Raw genomic sequence first — 21,896 nt, 5'->3', positions numbered from 1 at the left:
ACTGAGATGCTTTGTAGCTATGTGGTATTATAACAGTAGAGCTACTGGCTAGTGTGTTAATGGCAAAGCTGCCGAAGCTGCTGGCCTCATTTTACCAAGATGGGAACTTTCTTGTGGGTAAAAGTTACTTCAGTCTTTTGTTTGTTTGTTTATTTATTTATTTATTTATTTATTTAACAAATAGGACTGAACACTTGATACAAGCCAAGACTGTTAGCAGACACACAGGACAGGGCAGTGACCAGGTAAGTCATAGCTCTAAGATCTATGGAGCTGAGAGTAAAGAGCAGCACTTATTCATTTCACAGTTTCTCATTTCATTCCAGTCAGGTTTTTGACTGTACCCACCAAAGAAACTGTTGCCCTGGCCATTGATGGCTTCCATGTTGCTAAATCTCTGTTAATCCTTTTTTTTTTTTTTTTTTTAAATCACTACAAAAGGTCAGACATTGTTGACCACACTCACTTTATGAGAACACATTTTCTTTACTTGGCTTCTAGACAACACATTTATATAGTTTTCTTCTAACTTTTTTTTCACTGCTGCTTATCCATTTTGTTTGTTTTGTTTGCTTCTCCCCCACCCCAAAGATTCTCTTCATCCTTCTAGTTTTTAAACGCAGGACTGTTACAGTTTAGTTCCTAGAAACTTTATTTTTTTTTTCTATTTTCTTCAAATACTGATTATAGTATGAAGACTGGCAAATTTTTGTAGTATGAAGACTGGCAAATTTTCAACTGTACTCCAAGCCCTCTCCCATAAATTCCAAACATACATTTCAAAACGTCTCTTCTATCTATCTTTCTTTCTCTCTCACTCTCTCTTTCTTCACTTGAACTCTTGACACTTCCTCCAAACTCTGTACCTCCAAACATACGTTTCTACATCTACATTTCTATATTTAAGTTAAGAGCACTTCAGCACTTAGCACCACTTGCTAAGATAAAAAACAATTTTGCAATCGTTCTTGACTCCTCTCTTCTTAAACACCTTGTATCGGCCATCAGCAGACTTGCTGTTCTATCTTCAAAATACTTACCTGTGAGTAGTGAGAACCTCTCATTACCTCTACTGCTAACATCCAGATCAGGCCACCACCATCTCATGCCCTGCTTATTCCACAGCTATGACAAACCTACTGCATTCTATCCTTCCCTGCTCTTGGATTTCAGCCAGCAAGGTGTCAGAATGATCTTGTTATGAAATTATATTAGGGATCATTATTCTATTCAAAACCATCTTGTTTCTTTGTGGTGCTAAAATAAAGTCAGTGGTGATGATGTATCTGTAATACCCGAAGTCTTCTTCCCTCCATTTCCTACCACGTGACCTCATGTTTGCTCATTGTGCTCCATTTACAGTGGATAATCCTTCAATATCTCTGGTATATATTAAAAATATTTCATGTATGAGAATTTTGCCAGGATGTATCATGTATACCATGCAAGTACCTGGAGGCCAGGGGAGAGAGTCAGATCCCCTGAAACTTGAGTTACACAGGATTGTGAGCCACCATATAAGTACTGGAAAAAGAATGTGGGTCCTCTGCAAAAGCTCTTAACTGCCAAGCCACCTCTCCAGCACCATTACTTATCTCTTTATCACATGTTTCCACAAAAATGTGAAGGCTCAGGTATTTGCAGTATTTGCCCCTTTAATATATCCAGGGGATATAATACACAGCATATAATAGGCACCCAAATATTTGTTTAAACAATGAAGGAAATATAAAATAGAGATCCAGAATCTAGAATCAAATGCTACCAAAATTGTACTTTCAAACAGCATGAAAGAATGAGGAAAGGACCCAGTACTACTGGGAAGAATATTTTTATATTAAATACAGGAGTACTGGAAACATCATCAAATCTACTTTCATAGACACATACTTGGATAACAGTTACTTTTAAAGGGTTTAAAACTAGTAGAGTGAAGATTACTCCAATGATATAAGAAAAGTGATAATCCAGATTCAACAAATATATTTAAGATAACTCAGAGACCCTGAGGTATGGTTATTAGCACCAGATAATTCTTACCAATAAAATTAAGACCAGGGAGATAGAATGATACTATGTAAAGCATAATTCCTCTATTCTTTCTCTATTTTTCCATTTTAAAATCCTTATTTTAATTTCTTTCTTTTTTTTTTTTTTTTTTTTGAGGGAGATGTCTTGGACTTAGAGATTGAATCCAAGGCCAGGAAAGCATAGTATATCCTTAGCCTTGTTTTAACTTTTTATTTTTAGACTTATCTTACTAAGTTGTTTAGGCTGTTCCCAAACTGAAGGCCCTCTGTATCAAAGAAAAGCTGTGAACTTTTGAATCTTTTGCCTCAAACTTCCAAGTAGCTGGGATGGCAGACTTGTTCCATGAGGTCCAGCTGAATTCATATCTTTTGTATTAAGCAGTTTCTCAAGCTACTAGTATAGTTTAAAATAGCATCTGCTATACATAGGATATTGGAATAAGATAATTTGGAATAACAGATTTTATCTTTGAATGGTTCTAAGTTTTGAAATACTTCATTATAAACACAAAAACATATGTAGTCTCAGCTATTTCACAGTTTCAAGTTAGAAGCTGGAAATCAATAAAATGTTCAGAGTATTCTCCGGATCACAAATGTGAGCCTGACTTGGCAAAGTACTTGTCTGCAGCTGTCTGCTAAGTAAATGCTGCCCCCTAGCAACAGCAAGCGAGAACTGGCAGCATTTAGCCAGTGTTCTCTGCACTGTATAATGCTGGCAAAAACAAAGCAAGTGGGCTCATAAATATTTTTCTGTTATTAATTATTTGAAAAATAGAATATAGTTCCTTCTACCTTGCAATTATAGATATGATACCTTCTATAAATCTGTAAGTATTTTCTTAAGATATTAATGATTTGTTAAAGCTATGTTGTGAAATATTTTATTTTCATCACATAGGAATTATTTTAATCATCACCAATTATTTGTAATTGTGTTTAAAAACACAGGAGTAACAAGAAAACAGAAGAACAATGACATTATTTGTTATTCTAAAATTGTCTTGGTCCATTTTGTGTTCTTGTGACATAATTCCACAGACTGAGTGATAGAAGAGTTTTGTCTGACTCCCAGTCTTGGGACCAGCAAAGATGAGGATCAGGCGCATCTGGCTGGGAACTGTCTTGGTGCCAGGACACCTGTAGAAGCACTCGTGAGAGGTGCACAGGAAGTAGAAGAGAAAGAAAAAGGAGTGTCAGGTATGATTTATACAATAATCTAGTCTGTAAGGTCTGCCTCACCTGTGTGACATATAAATTCTCAAAAAAATGAGGGTGGTGTCCTGTGTTCTAGTCACTGTTTTTACTGGGTTGACATTTACGCTAACAGTGTAAGGGTTCAAGTGGATAAAGCAGCAGAAATCAAGATAATGGCCCCAAAGTATATGTTATGTTTGTAAAGGGGTAAAATTACGACTCTTTAAAGTTCTTCAGGAATATATGGTGAGATGACTTGGGAGGCCACTGTATTCTGTACTGACATGTGAGGAGGAGCCAACAATCACTTGAGCCACATGGTGCTTTCTTCAAGAGATACTGTTTTTACTTGAAAAATAACAGAAATAACGGTATAAAGCTTGGATATTTGGTCAACATTTCTCAAAATATAAGTTAAATAAGCCCTACCACAAGAAACATTTGAGTTCAGCTGAGGATTATAATATCACAAAAGGGGCTGGCCAGGAAGATGGGTTAACAGTTAAGGGAGAGGCGAATTTGGTTTCCAGACCATGTCAGGCAGCTCACAACTACCTGAAACTCCAGTTGCAGAGGATCCAACACCTCCAGCCTCCATAAGAACCTGCACATATCAGTTGGTGGTGGCGCATGTCTTTAATCCCAGCACTCAGGAGGCAGAGGCAGGCAGATCTCTAAGAGTTTGAAGCTAGCCTGTTCTACAGAGCTAATTCCAGAATAGCCAAGGACACACAAAAAAACCCTGTCTCAAAAAAAGAACACTTGCATACATGCACATATCCCTCCTCAGAGACACATACTTAAAAATAAAATAAATTTAAAAGAATAAATATTACAAGACTGCTTTCTAATACTTATGTGATTGTGACTGTGCGTGTGTGTAAGTTTGTGATGCACATGTAAGTGAAGGCTAGATGTTGACACTGGTGTCTTTATTTGTTAGTTTTTTGAGACGGGGTTTCTCTGTGTTGCTCTGACTGTCCTGGAACTCGTTCTGTAGTCCAGGCTGGCCTGCCTCTGCCTTCCAAGTTCTGGGATTAAAAGTGAGATCTACCACTGCCCAGGCGACACTAGTATCTTGATTCAGGCTTTCCCACTTGAATCCAGAGCTTTCTGGTTTGGTTAGTGTAGGGTGCCCTGTCTCTACTTCCTACACACTGAAATCACAGATGGGTCACCATGTCCAGCTGTCAGTTAAGTGAGTGCTTGATATCTAAACACTGGGCTTCTTGGTTGCACACCAAACACTGTACCCTCTGAGCTACCCCCCTAACCATGTAATGACTCATTATATGGTCAGTGATGACATTAACAAATATGATTATTTTGGATTTTATATAATGAAATGTTTCATAGTTAGCAGATATGAAAACTCAGTGAACCAATATTTTCCAAAGACACTGAAAATGTAAGTCAGACTAATGGACTGTAATAGAACACAGGATGAAAAATTCATTGATAACAGTTTTAGATTGTACATTTCAAGTCAGCTTAAGACATGCTTTGATACACTTATAACAAAAACAATGAATGGCAACAAACGGAAGGCAGAAGTAGACATGAGAATCCTGTTGTTCTTATTTAGAGACTTAGAAAAAAATAAAACAATACCACTCTCTATTTTGAGCAAAACCAGTTATTTTGTAAATATACAATTTTAGTTAACAAGTTATTAACATTTTACTTGTGTGTGTGCGCGTGCGTGCGTGCGTGCGTGTGTGTGTGTGTGTGTGTGTGTGTGTGTGTGTGTGTGTCACACTGCCTTGCTATAGAGCCCAGAGATCCCCAGGAACTTGTACCACCATGCCTAGCTAGTTGTTATCAGTCTACATGGCTCAGTAGTTACTGATCAGTGAAATACATACACAAAACTACTGGGGCTTCTCATTAATGTTAAGAACACACAACGACCCTGAGTTGTGAATAGCTGTGAAAACCATATTCTGTTTCCTTTCACTTGCCCATCAACAGGATGAGGATACACTAGATTAGAAACACTGAACATCTAGGGATTCAACTGAGAATTTGCTGACCAGCACTTGTTAGACATTTGAATCACAAGTGATTCTTTTAAACAAAAAGTTACTAAACCATTATTTTGTCTTCCCAGGTAGGCATAATAAACCTGTGGTGTCTGAGGCTTGGGCGCTTGCTACAAGATAGTAACCAAGCCTTACTATGAAATAGAGCTTAGTAAGTTATTGCTTTTAAAGGTCGTGAGCATTAGAGTTAAAGCAGGCTCATCACATCAGGTAGACAATGACACCCTATAGGACTGTAGATAGTCTACAATGGGAATCTTACTTTGGGATATTCTAAATAAATATTAATTTTCCTACTTCTCCTTGCAATGTATTTTGATAAAAAATCAAAAGCTCATTGTCAGCAGTCTCTTTGGACTAAAGGCTAAAACTTCTTAAAGGCCAGAAACAAATGAAGAAACTAAAAACATTCTATACTTTCTGTTGACATATATAAACCCAGCCAAAAATGACAGCAAAGCTTTTAAAAAGGGAGAAAATTAGTAGCAGTGTGAGCATCTTTTATCACCTACAGTTAACTGACAGTGCTCAACCACTGTATCAGTGAATTTGTTAGTGTTATCTTCCGCCGAGACAGAAAGGTCAAAGGATACATGCTGCTGAGTGCTAGCCAGGGTCATTTCTTAATGGTCCCCTGACAACTGTTCATAATAGGCAAGCTGAACGCTATTCTGAACATTTTAGGAAAAAAAAAAACTCTACCCTTAAGAATGAGGAAGCACACTTTCCTATTCTCATTTTTAAGGACCTAGTATATTTACAGAAGCAGAACTGCATCAAGAAAGAATGATAAAAATCACTCTGGCCCCAACTTCTCCAAATACATATTACCTACTCTATTTATATGTAAATCACAGAACTGCCGTGACTTAGATAATCTAGGCATCACATCAGTGCACAATATCCCAAGCTACTTAAGCTTCAGCACTGCTCTGTGCTCAGAGTTCTGTGACCCACAGCAAATGGAAGGGAGCCAGAAATCACAATCTCTCCTGCAATAGGCACCTGCGTTTCAACGGTGGAGGATTAATGAAGGCTTGCTTTGATAGGATTAGTTCTTGATTGGGAACTCGGTTTGGGATCTCATTATCACTGAACATACTCTTCGTTTAGATGAATCCTAGTCTGCAATATTGTTAGAGGCATCATCACAATTTTCTCAAAAGTAATTTTAAAGGAAAAGTACTGATGATAATTGAAGAGAAAAGTAAAAGAATGCTGCATACACATGCTGATAAAATGCAAGTAAGATATGATTAAGAATGTTAGAAAAATTCCCCATTTCATCACACACCATCACAACTACTCACTGTCAAAGATCTCTAAATTTAAAACTTCAAATATGGTTACAAGGTGAAATTTTGTTCTTTAAAAAAGCTTAATTTATTTTTTTAAATGTAAATTTCATATACAGTCTATTTACAGTATTCCCCCTTCCCTTCTCCCACTCCTATCCACCCCCTCTCAAATCCATGGCCTCTTTTTTCAATTATTGTTTCGTACATACATATGAATTAATACATAGACACAACCTGCTGAACCATTCATTGTTGGCTGTTATGCTTTAAGGCTGACCAATATATTGGATAACCAATCAGGGGCACATCCATGAGGAGGACTCATTTTTCCTCTCTCGACAGTCACTAATTTGCCTGTCATTCTTCAGATTAAAAGACAAGAGTAGCTGCTTTTTTAAAAATCATCCAGCTAACATTTCCTCTTTATTTCACAAAAATTTCATTTGCTAACTTTCTGTGGCAAGGAACAGTCATGGAAGGGGCTTCTCTATGGGTTAAGATACAGTTACTTCCCCCTCAAGTTGTCTTTTTGCTGCTAGATTCAAAATAGTGGGAAACCATTACCGAGAAGGCACTTGGAAATAGATGAAGAATAACTTCCCAGAAATAGATGCAGAAGCATGATTAGAGGGCGGTGGGTATTAGGGATGTCCAGAGTTTGCTCTGTAGATTGTAAACTACTTCACAGAGTGACATATTCCATCCACAGGATTCATGAACAACTTACAAGAGGAATCACATTCGTTAATATTATTTCGATCACACCCCCACTATTATAAGTTTAAAAAATTATGTGAAATGTCTTACTAACTTAAGGAGTAGGTCATCAACGGGAAGGAGAACATAAAAATGTATCATATTAAAATTACTGAGTTACTGCATAGATACTCACTGTGCAAAGCCAAACAGGAGGAGACTTTCAAAGGACTTCTCAGATTTACAAGATTTAATGTTTGTCATACTTTCTTCAAAAAACTTTTAAATCACAATAAATTATCCATACAAAGGAGGTCCTCTGTACAATTCCTCAATTCTAATTCTTTCTTCAAAATTTGTTATGTCTTCAATAACTACAATCATTTTTCATAGACATATATTCTAAACATGACATTTTACATTAGGCCTTCTAGCAGATCAAGAATTAACTATGTATGGTGTAAGGACATGCTTTGATTCATAGTCCCTCTTTAGAGTTAACCATTGCACCAGGATCATTTACTCACTGGTTCTTTTCTAATGGAATTGGGGAGCCATCTCTGTCACATACCAAGTTCCACATTTGAGTTTGTGTTATTCTCTTTTTACAGTCTATATTTACATCACTAAATTCTCCTTTTTTATTGGAGGTCAACATTTGTTTTATTTTTTAAAAAAAAATTCTGTTTTGAGCAGTACCTTTTAACATTTTTAGGTTCATTTCTTAAAGATATCATATTGAGGATTTTTTAAAATATAAACTAAAAATCTCCCTTAATAGACAATTTAATTCATTTACACTTTATATTCTCTCTTTGTTTTGAAAGGATCAGGATGGGCATTTTTTTGTTTCATCTTTCTTATTGGTTTGGAAGTTATACATTTTTTTTTATTTTATTTTGAGCTGGGGTCTTATGCAGTTCCAGGCTGGCCTGGAAATCACTATCTCATCATGAATGCTGGGTTTGAACATGTGACTCTCCTGCTTTAGCCTCTTAGTGCTGAGGTCACAGACCTGGAGCACTGTGCTGGCTTACTTTCTATAACTGTAACTATTTGCTATGTTCTGACTTATTTTTTAGAAGATGTTTGCATTAAAAAGCAGCCTTACAGCCAGGCGGTGGTGGTGCACACCTTTAATCCCAGCACTTGGGAGGCAGAGGCAGGAGGATCTTTGTGAGTTCGAGGCCAGCCTGGTCTACAGAGCAAGATCCAGGAAAGGCGCAAAGCTACACAGAGAAACCCTGTCTCGAAAAACCAAAAAAAAAAAAAAAAAAAAAACAAAAACAAAACAAAACAAAAAAAAAAACACCTACATATCTCATTGAACATGGAGAAGTCAAGTTGGTACTTAATGACAGCCTTCATGCCTACTGAATAGTGTCTATGGTCCTGGAGAGTACTCTGCATGCTACCAGAGGAGAAAGGTGAACATCAAACCAGCTATAAACCTATTTGAGCTACAAGCTATTGATCTACAATAGTGACCTGCCTACATGATATAGTGCTATCATAGTGCCACAAAAGTTATGGGAGTAACCAACCACTATCTGGATTCAAGGCCTACTCCATGAGACAGAATCAATGCCTGATACTGCTCAGTTGGCCAAGAATCTGGGACTAGATCATGGACCAGGGGAAAACCAAATGCTTTGTTCTGCTAAAGAAATGTAGCAATATAAGGACTCCTAATGAAATTCTGCTATATCCATAGATCAGCATCTTGCTCAACATCAGAAAAACTTCTACCTGTAGTATATGGGGACAATGTGCAGTGTGAGAGATCTTTGAAAATCCAGTCCTAACTGGGATGTCTCCATAAAACCTCTCCCCTTAGGGCTCAGGGAACTTTTGGAAAAAGAGGTAGGAAGTGAAAAAAGATTGTAAGTAGAGATGGAAGACATTATGGAAACAATAGGACTGATCCACATATGAACTCACAAAGAATGTAGCAGCATGCACAGAGCCAGTACAAGCCCAAGCCAGATGGGGTTCTAGCACTGAGATGTGGGAGTGGACACAATCTTCCAACCAAAATCAAAAAGCTATCCTTGATTGCCAACCACTTACAACGGCAAAGATAAAATTAGTTTTCTTCAATGAAGTCTCATTGGGTATATAAACAATACTAAAGGTCAGTAGGTTGCAAACACAAAACATACTCAGTGGGTTTTTTTTTAAACTTTATTTGTTCTATTATTTATTTAATTATTCAATTATTTATTTACTTATTTTTGCCATATAGTGCTTGTCTGGGCAGTTTTTACTTTACTGATCTCTTTCTGATAAATTTGGCTTCTGATTTTGTTTTATGGGTTATCTGAGAGTGTACATCTCTACGTGCGTATGTGCTTCTGTGTTCTTTGTTTTTATTCTTTTTTCTGTTTTGCTCTATCCTGGTCTGCTTATTTTCTAAAGATAGAAGGAATGAAGGTGTGGACTAGGAGAGGTGAAGGAGGGGAAACTACTGATCAGAATACATTGTATGAAAAGAAATATTAAAGAAAAAGCAGCCATATAAAACAGATAAAATCTGCTTTCTTAGAAACCCAGAACAAACAGAAGGCCCCTTCCAGGAACAATAGGAAGACAGGCTCACTGCAATGAGACATCGTTAGCCCACTAAAACCACGGTGGCTGTCCTGCACGACCGTCCATTGCTCCTGTAGGTGTGGCCTGGGCCCTCAGTTGAGTTCCCTTTAGGATCTGATTTGGCAGTAAGGGAAAACAAACACCAGTCTGAGACCCATGCTGAGAGCTAATGCATGCTGGAGTCTTGAGTTTTCTGGTAGTGTTCAGGAAACAGTAATAGGCTAATTTATAAGCTTGAAAGTAGGGGCAAATCAAGTTCCAAACATGAAAGAATAGGAATCAATGTCAAAATACAATGCATATTTTACCTTCCCCTTAAAATAATACAAAAATTACTCTAATGTTCTAAAAGTGGATTTTCCACCTAATTTTTCATACAATATTCTTACTGTTGCTATATAAAGTTTTATTTCCATGTTACTAATCCTTCCCAAATTGGCATAATGAATAAATACTTAACAGTTACTGTTTATAAATTTGGAGTATTTGATGAATCATTGTAAGGGTAGAACAGTACTAGTACACAGTAAATGTATACTATATTCCTATTATGCTTTAACAATGTTTTGCTTGTTTATTGGTTTTGTTTTCCACTTCTTAAATCCTTTAGAATTCATTTTTTTATTTTACTAAAACAAAGCTAAATGTTCTTCCTTTGATGTTTTCTTAGTAACACCTATATTCATGAATATGCTTAAGGATTTTGATCAGACTACATGTATAATTTCATTCATGTTAGTCTACATATTTTCTATTGGTCTATAACTTTGAAGTAATGTAATTTTACTTTTAGTTGTAAGTATACTGTGGAAGCCCACAAAGGTTTTCTAGTGAGGTCTGAGCTTGCTTTATACAGCAGGGCTACATTAGAGGATGGCTTGATCACAGGCATGGTCACCAGGTGTCTGGGATGGTCTGTACTTGGCTGTGATGCAGGGAGGTCTTTTGCTCCACCCCTTGGCATTCCTTTAAAAGCCCTTTAGTAGAGAGAGAAGGGACTGGTGGGTTTTGACCCAGGCCCTCCTGAGGCTATCCTTTGTTTCTAACTGTCTCTATCCTCTATATTTCTATATAAATCTCTTATCTCTCACTCCTCAAGAGTCCTTGGGTAAATAAATGTGGGAGCTGCCCCCCACAATATACTTTAGCTAACTTAAGTGAAGTTTTTGAAAATAATTACCCCTAGTTTCTATCTAAATTTTTAGTCACGTTTGTCCTCTCAGAAACCGAACACCACCGCTAATGTAGCAGTCATTTCCTTTATAATTTCTACAGTTCAATCATAAGATTAATCTAGTATTATCTCTCAAGTTTACAATGTAAGATAAGATATTCATACAAAATTTATATAAATGAACTTTAATGAAATGAATACTTAATATGTACACTGATTAGTTTGCTTCACAGTTTTTTTTTTTTTTTTAGATCAGTAATTATAGCTGTCTTCGTGCTGTTTGAATCCCATGTGCTCTTTTTAGCCCTTACTGAGTTTCACACTCAAAAGCTGTTTTTCTCCAAATCAGGTAGCACCTGCCACTGGTAATGGGGGTGAAATGGTAGGCTTCCTGAAACCAATCCAAAGACCAATAGAATTGGAGAAGGTAGACTGTTTCTGTTTTCCCAGTAGAAGAGGTAGCAGACTGGACGCCAATGGTTGGGACCAAGGGGTAAGATTCAGAGTTTAAGTTTTAGGACTAATTAGTTAGTTTTAAATATCAAACACTCTCCACACATTTACTTAATCACTGCTGTTGTTAGTACTTCAAAATGTATGGAGTATTAAGAGAAATATTTTCCCCCTAACCTTTCAATAGCCAGTTTCAGGGCAGAAACTTTTCAGAGAAAACACTGATCAGGAAATGGAGAGGTTAAGATAGACAGAGAAATCTCTATCCCAAAGTTAATTGTTTACTTCTCATAATCAGTTTATTTTTACTAAATTCTCCACACAAGCCTTTCCAGGTTGAAGTTAAAAAAATCATCTGGTTATTTATAAACATTTAAAAACAGGAGGAAACGTGCAGCAAGTATGAAATACTGCTTGGTAAATTTGTTCAGACACACACACACACACACACACACACACACACACACACTTAGAGACACAGAAACGGACACACACACATGCAGAATTCTCAACTTTCTGTCCCTTGAGTCTCAACAAAAATCACAATTTTTCTATATATTATGTCAAAATAACTTACTAAATAAATATTATGTATGACATGGTTTAAATTTTTATATTACAAATATTGTAACATTTGAAATGACAGTAATTTTAAACTATATTTACTCTTCCAAAATAACCACCACAAACTTCCTTAACCTAAGATAATCAAAATTAATATTATGCAGTATAACTTTTAACTGTTTCTTTGGATATATTCACATATACTTCATTTTACAAAAATAAGGTAATACCATACCACCTTATAAAGTCTTTTTCCTATTTTAGCAAAATATGCCTCACCAATACATCCCCTTACCAATAACTTTTCAATAGAACAAATCTCTGAAAACATAATTACTTGCAGGAAAACCATGCTTTCTCAATTTAATTATTAAATGAGATATTCAGAGTATTAAAAAGTTAAAAACTAAAATTAACCCTTTATATTGCTACTATTTAAATGCCCTTGACAAATGTAACATGTTATTAGTTTTTGTTTTTTTTTTAACCTTTTCTTTTATTTATATGCAATGTGGTGATGTTTTGATACATGTTTATCCTCAGGACTTTTAAAAGAAGAACAAATAAATGTCCGAAATGAAAATAGGTAACTGGCTAAGCCACATCCTAATTACCTCTTCAATGTTACCATTGAATTTTACTTGCTGTGTACTACAGAGTAACTTAACAGAGTGCCAAAAACCTGGCAAAGCTTCCAAAGTTGTATACCAAGCCAAATACCAAAATATGCAGGATGCAATGTCTAATTTCTCAAAATCTAGACAAAAACATCATAAAGTCAAGGTGAAAGCTCTTCAGAGCACAACTGAATAAAACCCTTTTGTCTAGTAAGTTGACCATGCCCCACACTCAAGGTATTTGGACAGCACAAACCAGACTTGATGGATTTAGAGCGGAGAGAGGAGAGGGAGCAGTGACCAGCAGTGCACACACAAAGTTGATAGAGAGAGAGAGGAGAGAGAGAGAGAGAGAGAGAGAGAGAGAGAGAGAGAGAGATGCATTTGGTAGGAGACAGGAGATATGACCAAAATACACTGCATGAACTTTGTGAAGAATTCATAAAACATTATTTTTTAATCCACTCTTCACTGGGTTTTAAACAACAAATTGTTAATAGTAAGTATGCCAAGGAAAATGAAACTCTATCTTCTTTTACATGAAGACATGGAAAGTAACAACACAAACACAAAGCTATAGTTAGTTTCAACAACTTGCGCAGACATTTTATGATCTAAACAATTTAAGAATACCATCTTTTATTCTGTCATTTCTGCTTGACTTTACCACTTTTCATCTCCTGTTCTGATAATGCACACGGGGTACTTACATCAGGAATGAAGCCAATCTCGTTGAGATGATTACTTAGCTCTGGATCGTGGAACGCAATCATCTGAGAGAACACAGTCAGGTACTCTGAAAGGACAACAATGCTGAAGACCATGATTGTCTTCACCAACTACATCAAAGACTTCAATAAGTGAACCATAGCTTGTGCTGAGTGAGAATCTAACTGTGCCACGAAGCCAGGGTCCTTTAATATAGTATTTCCCATATATATATATATATTTAAGTATTGAATACAGTGTATTCTGTTACTACTTCAATCACAATGCTAAGTATTAAACAGACAGACCAATAAACTCTATCACAGTTTCCTTTCAGAGCTATCTGTTATTTCTTGAGTCACAAACTAAACACAGGATGACTGATGCTTTCCAACCAAACTGTACAAATACATTTGCTCTGGCAACAGTAAATTGGTTTCTCATTGACTGAATGTTCAGAAGGTGAAAAGATCCGGAAGTAAGGAACAGTGAAAGACAGGCATTCACAGGAGAGTAACTGTGCCCCAAACTGGTTTTTCTATGTACAAATTTCAGCACCTTTTCTAGTTGTAAATTTTTTCCTACCTACAATTCTATGTTTGGCATGTGTAGAAATATGAACTTCATTAACTACAATTAATGAAAAGTAGGTAAACAGTAAGTAATTGAAAATATTTTTTGCTGTGCCAGAGAGAGATCTTGGTGGATAAAAAGATAGTTCAGTGAGAGACCCTGTTTCAAGAGATAAGATGGAGAGTGATATAGGAAGATATCTAACTTCACCTTCCAGTATATACCTGCATGAACATGTGCATACCATACACACACACAAACACACACACACACACACATACACACACACACCACACACACACTGTAGAGGGTAAAAGGTCCTTGTGCACACAGATAAGCATTGGAAAAGTCAGGAAAAGTTAAACACTTAGGCTTATTTCTTCAAAGGAAGGAGATATTTACCTGTCTTCTTTCCTGAACACTGAAAAAGGTAGTTTACAAGCTCGTAATCCTTTGCTATCTGTAGGGCCAGGTGAACCCGAATCCCCCAGAATATTATGTTTGCTTAAGCCAAACTTTCCCCCTAAATCTTGAGCATTGCTTCTGAGTCTATAAACCCATCCTTAGGAGAGATGAAACTTGTGTTTTACAACAGCCTAAGTAACTTGGTGTTATCACAGGCCAGGGCAATCCTGACTCCCACAGGCATTGTTTACCTCAGTTATTCTCCCTAGACTCCATCTTGAGCATTGTTTCTGAGTCAACAGAAACCATCTTCATGGAAGAAGCCATATGTATGTTGCAAAGAGTTCCAATGTAAACATGTCTTAAGCTTTGTTGTACACATGGAACTGAGTTAGTTGTCATCAGAAAACTTTTTTGCCTAATTTGTGCTATGTTTAAACATGGCTAAAATAAATGACCTAGTGAAGTCAGACTTCTTAAGTTTGAACCAGTAATAGCTAATTAAGTTGAGCTGAGTTTCATTCTTGTCACACTGGATCATTTCGCTGCAGGCTGTTAAGCTTGTAGGGACACCCCACAACACACACACACACATACACACATCACACACATGCACATTTTATTTATTCTAATCCTATTACAAGTTGTCTAGTTCAAGATGAAGACTACATTCACACTTTCCCCATTGTTCCAGCAGCTTACTATTTTATTCATGACATACTAATGGACCTAAATAAGATTGTGGTAACATGTGCTCCAAACCAGAATCTGCTGTGGGATGTCTTTCTGTATGCTGTGAATATGTTTTGCTCTCACTGGTTGATAAATAAAGCTGTTTGGTCAATGGCGAGGCAGAATAAGGTTAGGTGGTACATTCAAATTGAAGACAGGAATGAAGAAGGATGGAGTCAGGAGATGCTGCCTCCAGGAGAAGCAAGAAGTAAGAGAACAGGTAATTCCACAAAGCCACATGGTAAAATATAGATTAATAGGAATGGGTTGAGTTAAGATGTAAGAGCTAGCTAGCAAGAAGCTTCAGTCATAGGCCATACAGTTTGTAATTAATATAAGCTTCTGAGTGATTATTTTATAAGTGGCTGTGAGAGCTTGGGTGGGAGAGATTCGTCCGGACCATGGGGCTAGGTGGGACCGAGAAACTTCCTCATACAAGTATCTTTCTTTTGTTTATTAAAAATTAAAGTCTGTTATCTCAACACTTTGGTAGTAGAAGGAAAAAGACTGTGAAATCTAAGACATCCTGTATTGCAAGGCAAAAGAAAGAAAATACAGAAGACAAATGAGCTCAATTTCTTTTTGTGAAATTGAAATCACAATAATAACTTAATAAAAATGAAAAAATTGATAATCTCATTTTTTCCCAACAATATAACTGATTTTTAAAAACGAATTATTTGGTGAAATCTCTAAAACTGATGTTTCCTTGCTTCATCAGTTTATATAAGCACTTGTGTTATTTCAAGAAATAAAAGTAAGTAAAAGTAATCTATTATTTTTTTCAACTAAAACTGTTCTTAATACTTGTTTATAAATACTACACGTGCTTTTAATTGGCAGCATCAAGTCAAACAAAGGAAATGTCAATGCTGCATTCAGTTCAATGATATAACTGAATCACATCACTGACCTAATGTGAACATTGTCTACTCATTCTAGATAAAGAATGAAATGCTCAATTAACACATTTCTTGATTTACTTTCCGGTCTAATACAACAGACTTCAATTTATTTTCGAGAGTCACAAATCAAATTGAAGATCTAGGACACATTTGAAGGCCTTAGGAAACTTTGACATTTAACTTTTTTATAACTGCTTTCCTGCCTTCCCTTATGGTATATCTATAATTTCAATTTACCCAGAAGCAAGAAGTATGCATCATCAGCCACCATAAGCACTCAATTGTATATTGATAAGCTATAGTTATTAACTTTCAACTTCTAAAAAGCATGTTTCAATTTAAAGCAGAAATTCATGCCTCAGGCAGTTCTCCACAGCTATGCTTAGGTTTATTAAACATCATTCATACTTAAGCCTGATAAACTTAATTACTATGGGATTTACACAGCTAATTAAAGACTTACTGAAGAAACCTCACCCATGTTTTCCTTCTGTTCTGCCAAACACCAGTGACTGGATTTATACCAGCATGTACATACTCACATACACAGATACATACAAATACACCATTTATGCATTATTGTATTGAATATAACTTCACATAGGTAAATATAACTTATAAAGTCGGCAAACTTTGGGCTATGGAGAACAAGTTTTCAAATGAAGCTCAGTGTGAGCTCTTTATTTCAAGGGAAATATGAGAGAACATATGTGTAAACATATGTTTAAACATATCATATTACATGTTCTCTCCTAATAAAATTTAAAATTCCCCCAAAGTAACAAAAACACAATTGTACATATCCTTTGATTTGATTTGATTTGAGAAGGAAATTAATGATAGTTACAAAGAAATGAAAAGTAGTTAGATTAAAACAGAAGATTCTACACATTTAACACTACTGATTCTTTGTGTGTGGGTATTTTGTGTATGATTTAATGTATATGGATAATTTGTCTGCATCCATGTCTGTACAGCATGCTCATGCCTTGGTCCAAGGAGGCGAGAAGAGGGCACTGGGTCCCTGGAGCTGGAGTCAGACAGCTGTGAGCTGTCACGTGGGAGGCGAATCCAGAATTCTGGAAGAACAGTGCTCTTAACTACTGAGCCATTTCTCTGACCCTACTAACCCATTTTAAAGGTATAGTAAAATGCTAAAGCACTTTGATTATGAGTTACAAAATGATAAAAATATGAATCATGGTTCTTAAAATAGTCTCAAAGATAATATTTTCTAAAGGTGAATATTACTTGGTTTTTAAAAATGAAGACATTTATAAATCATCCCTAAAACCTCAAGTGTAGTTTTTATACTATTCCATAAAACCACATATAAACTTCCTATATTTTAATAAGAAACCTTGTATTTTCAGTTTTTGAAATGAGGTATACAAAGATAATGAACTATGCTAATTTCTATGCATTAAAATTTATTGTCCCCTTTTACTTATTATATTCTCTGCAATTACAATCCCCAATGAAATTGATATAAGAATCTCACCTGATATCATAATTTTTATGACTATTTATAAATAACTCATATTTGTTTTTTTTTAAAGCTGCATAGAGTACATGAGAGATGAACTTTCCAAATCTCTACATAAGTATCTGCATTGGTTTCCTTTCTGACGAGCTGACAATCTCAGAATTGACTCTCTTAGCTAAAGGAAGCAGAGATGAAGGACATGGATGACAAATTCAAAGCAAATGATTGTGTCTGCTTACTATGCAGAAAGGACACTCTTAATTTACTAACCATTCTATAAGACTGTTGATATATCCTAAAGATGATGGCAACATCAGCAGGCAAAGAGATGCTGCCAGTGGTCATGGATGCTTCAGCTGCAGCATGCCAGAGACAGGAGGAAGAAAGCCTGCTTGAGCTACATACCAAGTTTCAGACTAGCCAGCCTACAAAGTCAAAACCCAAGCCACACAAGCGAAACAGATACAAGGCATGCAGCTCTCAGCACTCAAGAAGCAATGGAAGTGGAAGTCATTTCCACTAACAAGGTGGCAGTAAAGGCTTGACTTCCTTACTAAAAGCCAAAGAACCAGCACAAATCTTCATAACTAAATGGGAAGGGGGACAGGGCACTTAAAAGTTGAGAAAGACAAAATTAATTTCTTAAAAATGTGGTCGTGTTAGGGATTGAACCAGGGTCTCACACATGCTAAGCAAGCACTCTACCACTAAAGCTATCTCCTCAGCCCAAGAAAACTGATTTTGATTTAGGGTTATATATCTGAAGCATTTTCTTCAGAGTAGCAAGCAAGCTTATCTAGAAGTCTTTCTAGTTAAAACAGAACATTTTCTATGCTTGAAAAAAAAGTTTAGCTACATGATACAAGACATTCTTGCCAGACTCAGTACTTCATATATTCCTTTCTTTCTCCATATATCCTACCATTAAAGCAAAATATCATGAATGTCCATTAAACTGGCTTTTCTAAATCATGACTGTGAAAGTGACTTGGACCCTCCCCAACATACCTAGTGTATGGGGAGAAAGGAGACTTACTTTCATACATCACATCTGACAGCTACATTTTTTTAAAATGTCTTTCTTCCTCCCTTTCTCTTCGACAAGGACTTACTGAATGTCTGTGTGGTGGGATCATACATCCTAGTTTACACTAGTTTGGCACACAGCATCTGGTGTAGTTACCGCCATATTTAGCTTTCAAAAATACCCAGATTTAGCTACCTACTCACCTAAAGCAACATGGGACTGGTATAAATGACAGGAACATCACTGTGAAAATGATATTGTTCTTTCCCAGAAAGAACTTAAAAAAATATACACCTAAATAGAAAATTGGGGAAATTTTATACCCTAGACTTAAATGGTATGTAACTTTTCCATTCTGACTTTTAGTAGCCTTATCTTTAAGGTGTAAATACACCTTGATATTATAAAATAATAAAAAATGCTTAATGATGTGCCAAATTTCATGGCGAACATATGCCTATACTGTAAGCTATAAAAGACTCCTCCAAAATAGCAAGTTTTTATTTTAACTGGTAGAGACAAAGAGCAAACTGCACATTCTTAAACTAACATGTTTGCTTCTGAACTGAGTTGGGAGCATATATTAAATCATCATTAAGAAAGATAGTTAGCCGGGCAGTGGTGGCGCACGCCTTTAATCCCAGCACTCGGGAGGCAGAGCCAGGCAGATCTCTGTGAGTTCGAGGCCAGCCTGGGCTACCAAGTGAGTTCCAGGAAAAGGCGCAAAGCTACACAGAGAAATCCTGTCTCGAAAAACCAAAAAAAAAAAAAAAAAAGAAAGATAGTCATAGAAAAGAACTATAATTCCTTGTGAGTCTGTAGGGAAAAAATTCCTCATCTTCCTTCCTGAGTTTTGTTGATGAACCATCAACATATGCTACTAGGTCAAAACTATTATCCTGAAGATTGGTTATTTTTGATAGAAACGTGCTCCTATATGAAGACAAGACTGGTTATTTTTGATAGAAATTTGTCCCATACAAAGACAGGAAAAGTCATTTGCTTACCTTGTATTACATGGGAGTTGTCTTTCAGGAAGAAGTTATACAGGTATTTGGGAATAAAAGCAGACATGCATGCATAAGCTAAGGCTAAGAAAGAATAAAGTAAATACAAAATCAGTTAATAGGGTGATGACCAGCTGTTATTCACTAAGCACAAATTTTTGAATCTACTATTAAACAACAAATATGGTAATAAGTGCTGGAAACACAAAATTATAGGAAGAAAAGTTTCTGCTATTTAAAAACATTGAGACAGGCTGAGTGGTGGTGGTGCCCGCCTTTAATCCTAGCACTCGGAGGCAGAGGCAGGTGGATCTCTGTGAGTTCGAGGCCAGCCTGGTCTACAGAGCGAGATCCAGGACAAGTAGCAAAACTACACAGAGAAACCCTGTCTCAAAAAAACAAACAAACAAAAATTTCAGACATTAAAAGATAAACATTCCAGTAACTTCAATTTCAAACTTCTGTGACAATCATTATCCCACAATAATAAAATCTTAATTGCCTGAACTCTATTTATTTTAATTTCTAAGCACTCATTCATAATGAGGTACATGAATCTCACAATCCATAATTAAAACTGATACAGGTAAGATTCCTGGAGTTAGGAATACTAGTCATAACCTGTATTCTCAAATACAGATCTTTTATTACTCTTGGATTGGCATCTCATAATTGGAAATACCTAAGCAATCATGGCAAAAGCTGAAGTCCAGACTAATGAGGGAGTATATCAGAGCAATACACTATGAAATCATTCAGAGAGAGAAATGTGAGTTTTTGGAGATTATGCCGTCTCTACTCAATTCCAGAATGTTCTGTTGTTTATGCTATGATAACATATGAAAAATGGAGATTCTGAGATGAGATACCTGTATATTAAAGTAATATAGAATAGCATACTCCATGTGTGATGTAATTCTAAATTTGTTTCTATTGAATCTACCAAATACTATTTTAAAAATCTATTATAAAAGGTGCTAAAACAGAGGGACTGAAAACAAAAAACCTGCCATTAACAAAACGATCATCAAAGGTTGGCAGCACTGGTTATGGGTACTAGTCTATGAGAACAAAGCTGGCAGCACTGGTTATGGGTACTAGTCTATGAGAACAAAACCAACACAGGACCCTCTCCTTATCCAAATAGTGTTGACTTAGCTCAGAAAGGGAACTAAGAGGTCTTCATTAAACAAGTACAATTGATATAACATGTGCAGGATACATAATAAGAGAGAAACTTCACTGATATTGATTGGTTTATAAATTATTTAGAAAATATACTTAACAGTAATTTTCTAGAAAAGTAAAAACCCTTTCCAAAAATCTATAAAAATGGTTATCAAAGCAGGTAAATTAATTTAGAAGAATTAGCCCAATTCCCACCAAACTTTTAGACATGGTCTGGTGACAAGGAATACCCTTCAACACTAAATTAATTTCACTCTCTAAGAAAAATTAACTTTAATTCACGATATTTTGTGATACATAAAAGGTAAAATATAAGAATTTTAAGACAAGAACTTGTATTTTTGCGCCCGATATTTAAGAACAATATGCATAATGATCTCTCCATAATAAAAAAAGCTTACCTTCATTGTTGAAATTTAGATATAAGAATGGAGCACAAAGTGAGTCAAGACCTGATGCAGACAAGATGAAGCAAAAGAGTAAAATGAATACATTCCAGAACTGTAGGTACCTTCCTCCAGTCTCACATTCCTTCCAAATATATTAAGCACTGTAAGTACATCTACGCAGATGCGTGTTCTGTCAGGAGTCACAATGCAGCATAAATGACAGCATCTGACAGAACACCAGTGTCCAAAACAAGTTGGTTACTACTAATCATCCATATGATTATGAGGCAAAGAGCGACATGAATATGTGACACATAGTATGTTAGAGGGCTTTACGTCCCAATTCTGGCTCAAACTGCACGTGAATTTGGTAATTATTTGGCCTCTTCAGGAATGCTTTCTCATCTAAGAGATGGATATTTGCCATATAGCTCTTTTCTTTAAGATTATAAAAAAACTTTATAATTAGTAAAAAAATATACATTTATTTTATTGATAATAATGCCATTAATCTGTTATCATGCTGAAAGAATAAACATAATGTACCTATAATGGATTTGGAGGATATAGAATGTCTGAAATGTGCTGGGCAAAAAAATAATCATACTTTTAAGAGTGGCAAATAATGGCAATATGAGACTCAAAGTCAAAAACCACTGCTCATAACAAAACATTCAAAAATTGGGTTGAATTTAACAGGTTTCTCATTTAAGAATTAATGATCATAAAGATAATAATGGCAAATGCTAAAAATACAGGGCTAGAGACACTAAGGATACTAGGGAGAAAAAGGAAACAAAATGAACAATTTTA

The 21,896-nt window shown here is 35.9% G+C and overlaps 1 protein-coding gene across 4 annotated transcripts in view; it reads right to left on the bottom strand.

The window, feature by feature from the left end:
• Tbck (TBC1 domain containing kinase) overlaps positions 1 to 21,896 on the bottom strand; it is a 167,974-nt gene that overhangs the window by 80,569 nt on the left and 65,509 nt on the right. For all 4 annotated transcript variants that reach the window (XR_005091850.1, XM_028857027.2, XM_028857016.2 and 1 more), the window contains exons 18-20: positions 21,096 to 21,146; positions 19,507 to 19,590; positions 13,374 to 13,459 (exon numbers count right to left, since the gene is read on the bottom strand). Coding sequence is in view for 3 of the 4 variants with exons in the window: in XM_028857027.2 (XP_028712860.1) it covers positions 13,374 to 13,459; positions 19,507 to 19,590; positions 21,096 to 21,146 (221 nt within the window). In the remaining variant the exon portion in view is untranslated. The remainder of the gene's footprint in view (positions 1 to 13,373; positions 13,460 to 19,506; positions 19,591 to 21,095; positions 21,147 to 21,896) is intronic.

Source organism: Peromyscus leucopus, chromosome 6 (genome assembly GCF_004664715.2).
Source record: "Peromyscus leucopus breed LL Stock chromosome 6, UCI_PerLeu_2.1, whole genome shotgun sequence".
In the NCBI taxonomy this organism is placed as follows: Eukaryota; Metazoa; Chordata; class Mammalia; order Rodentia; family Cricetidae; genus Peromyscus; species Peromyscus leucopus.
This window is presented reverse-complemented; position numbering and strand designations above follow the sequence as displayed.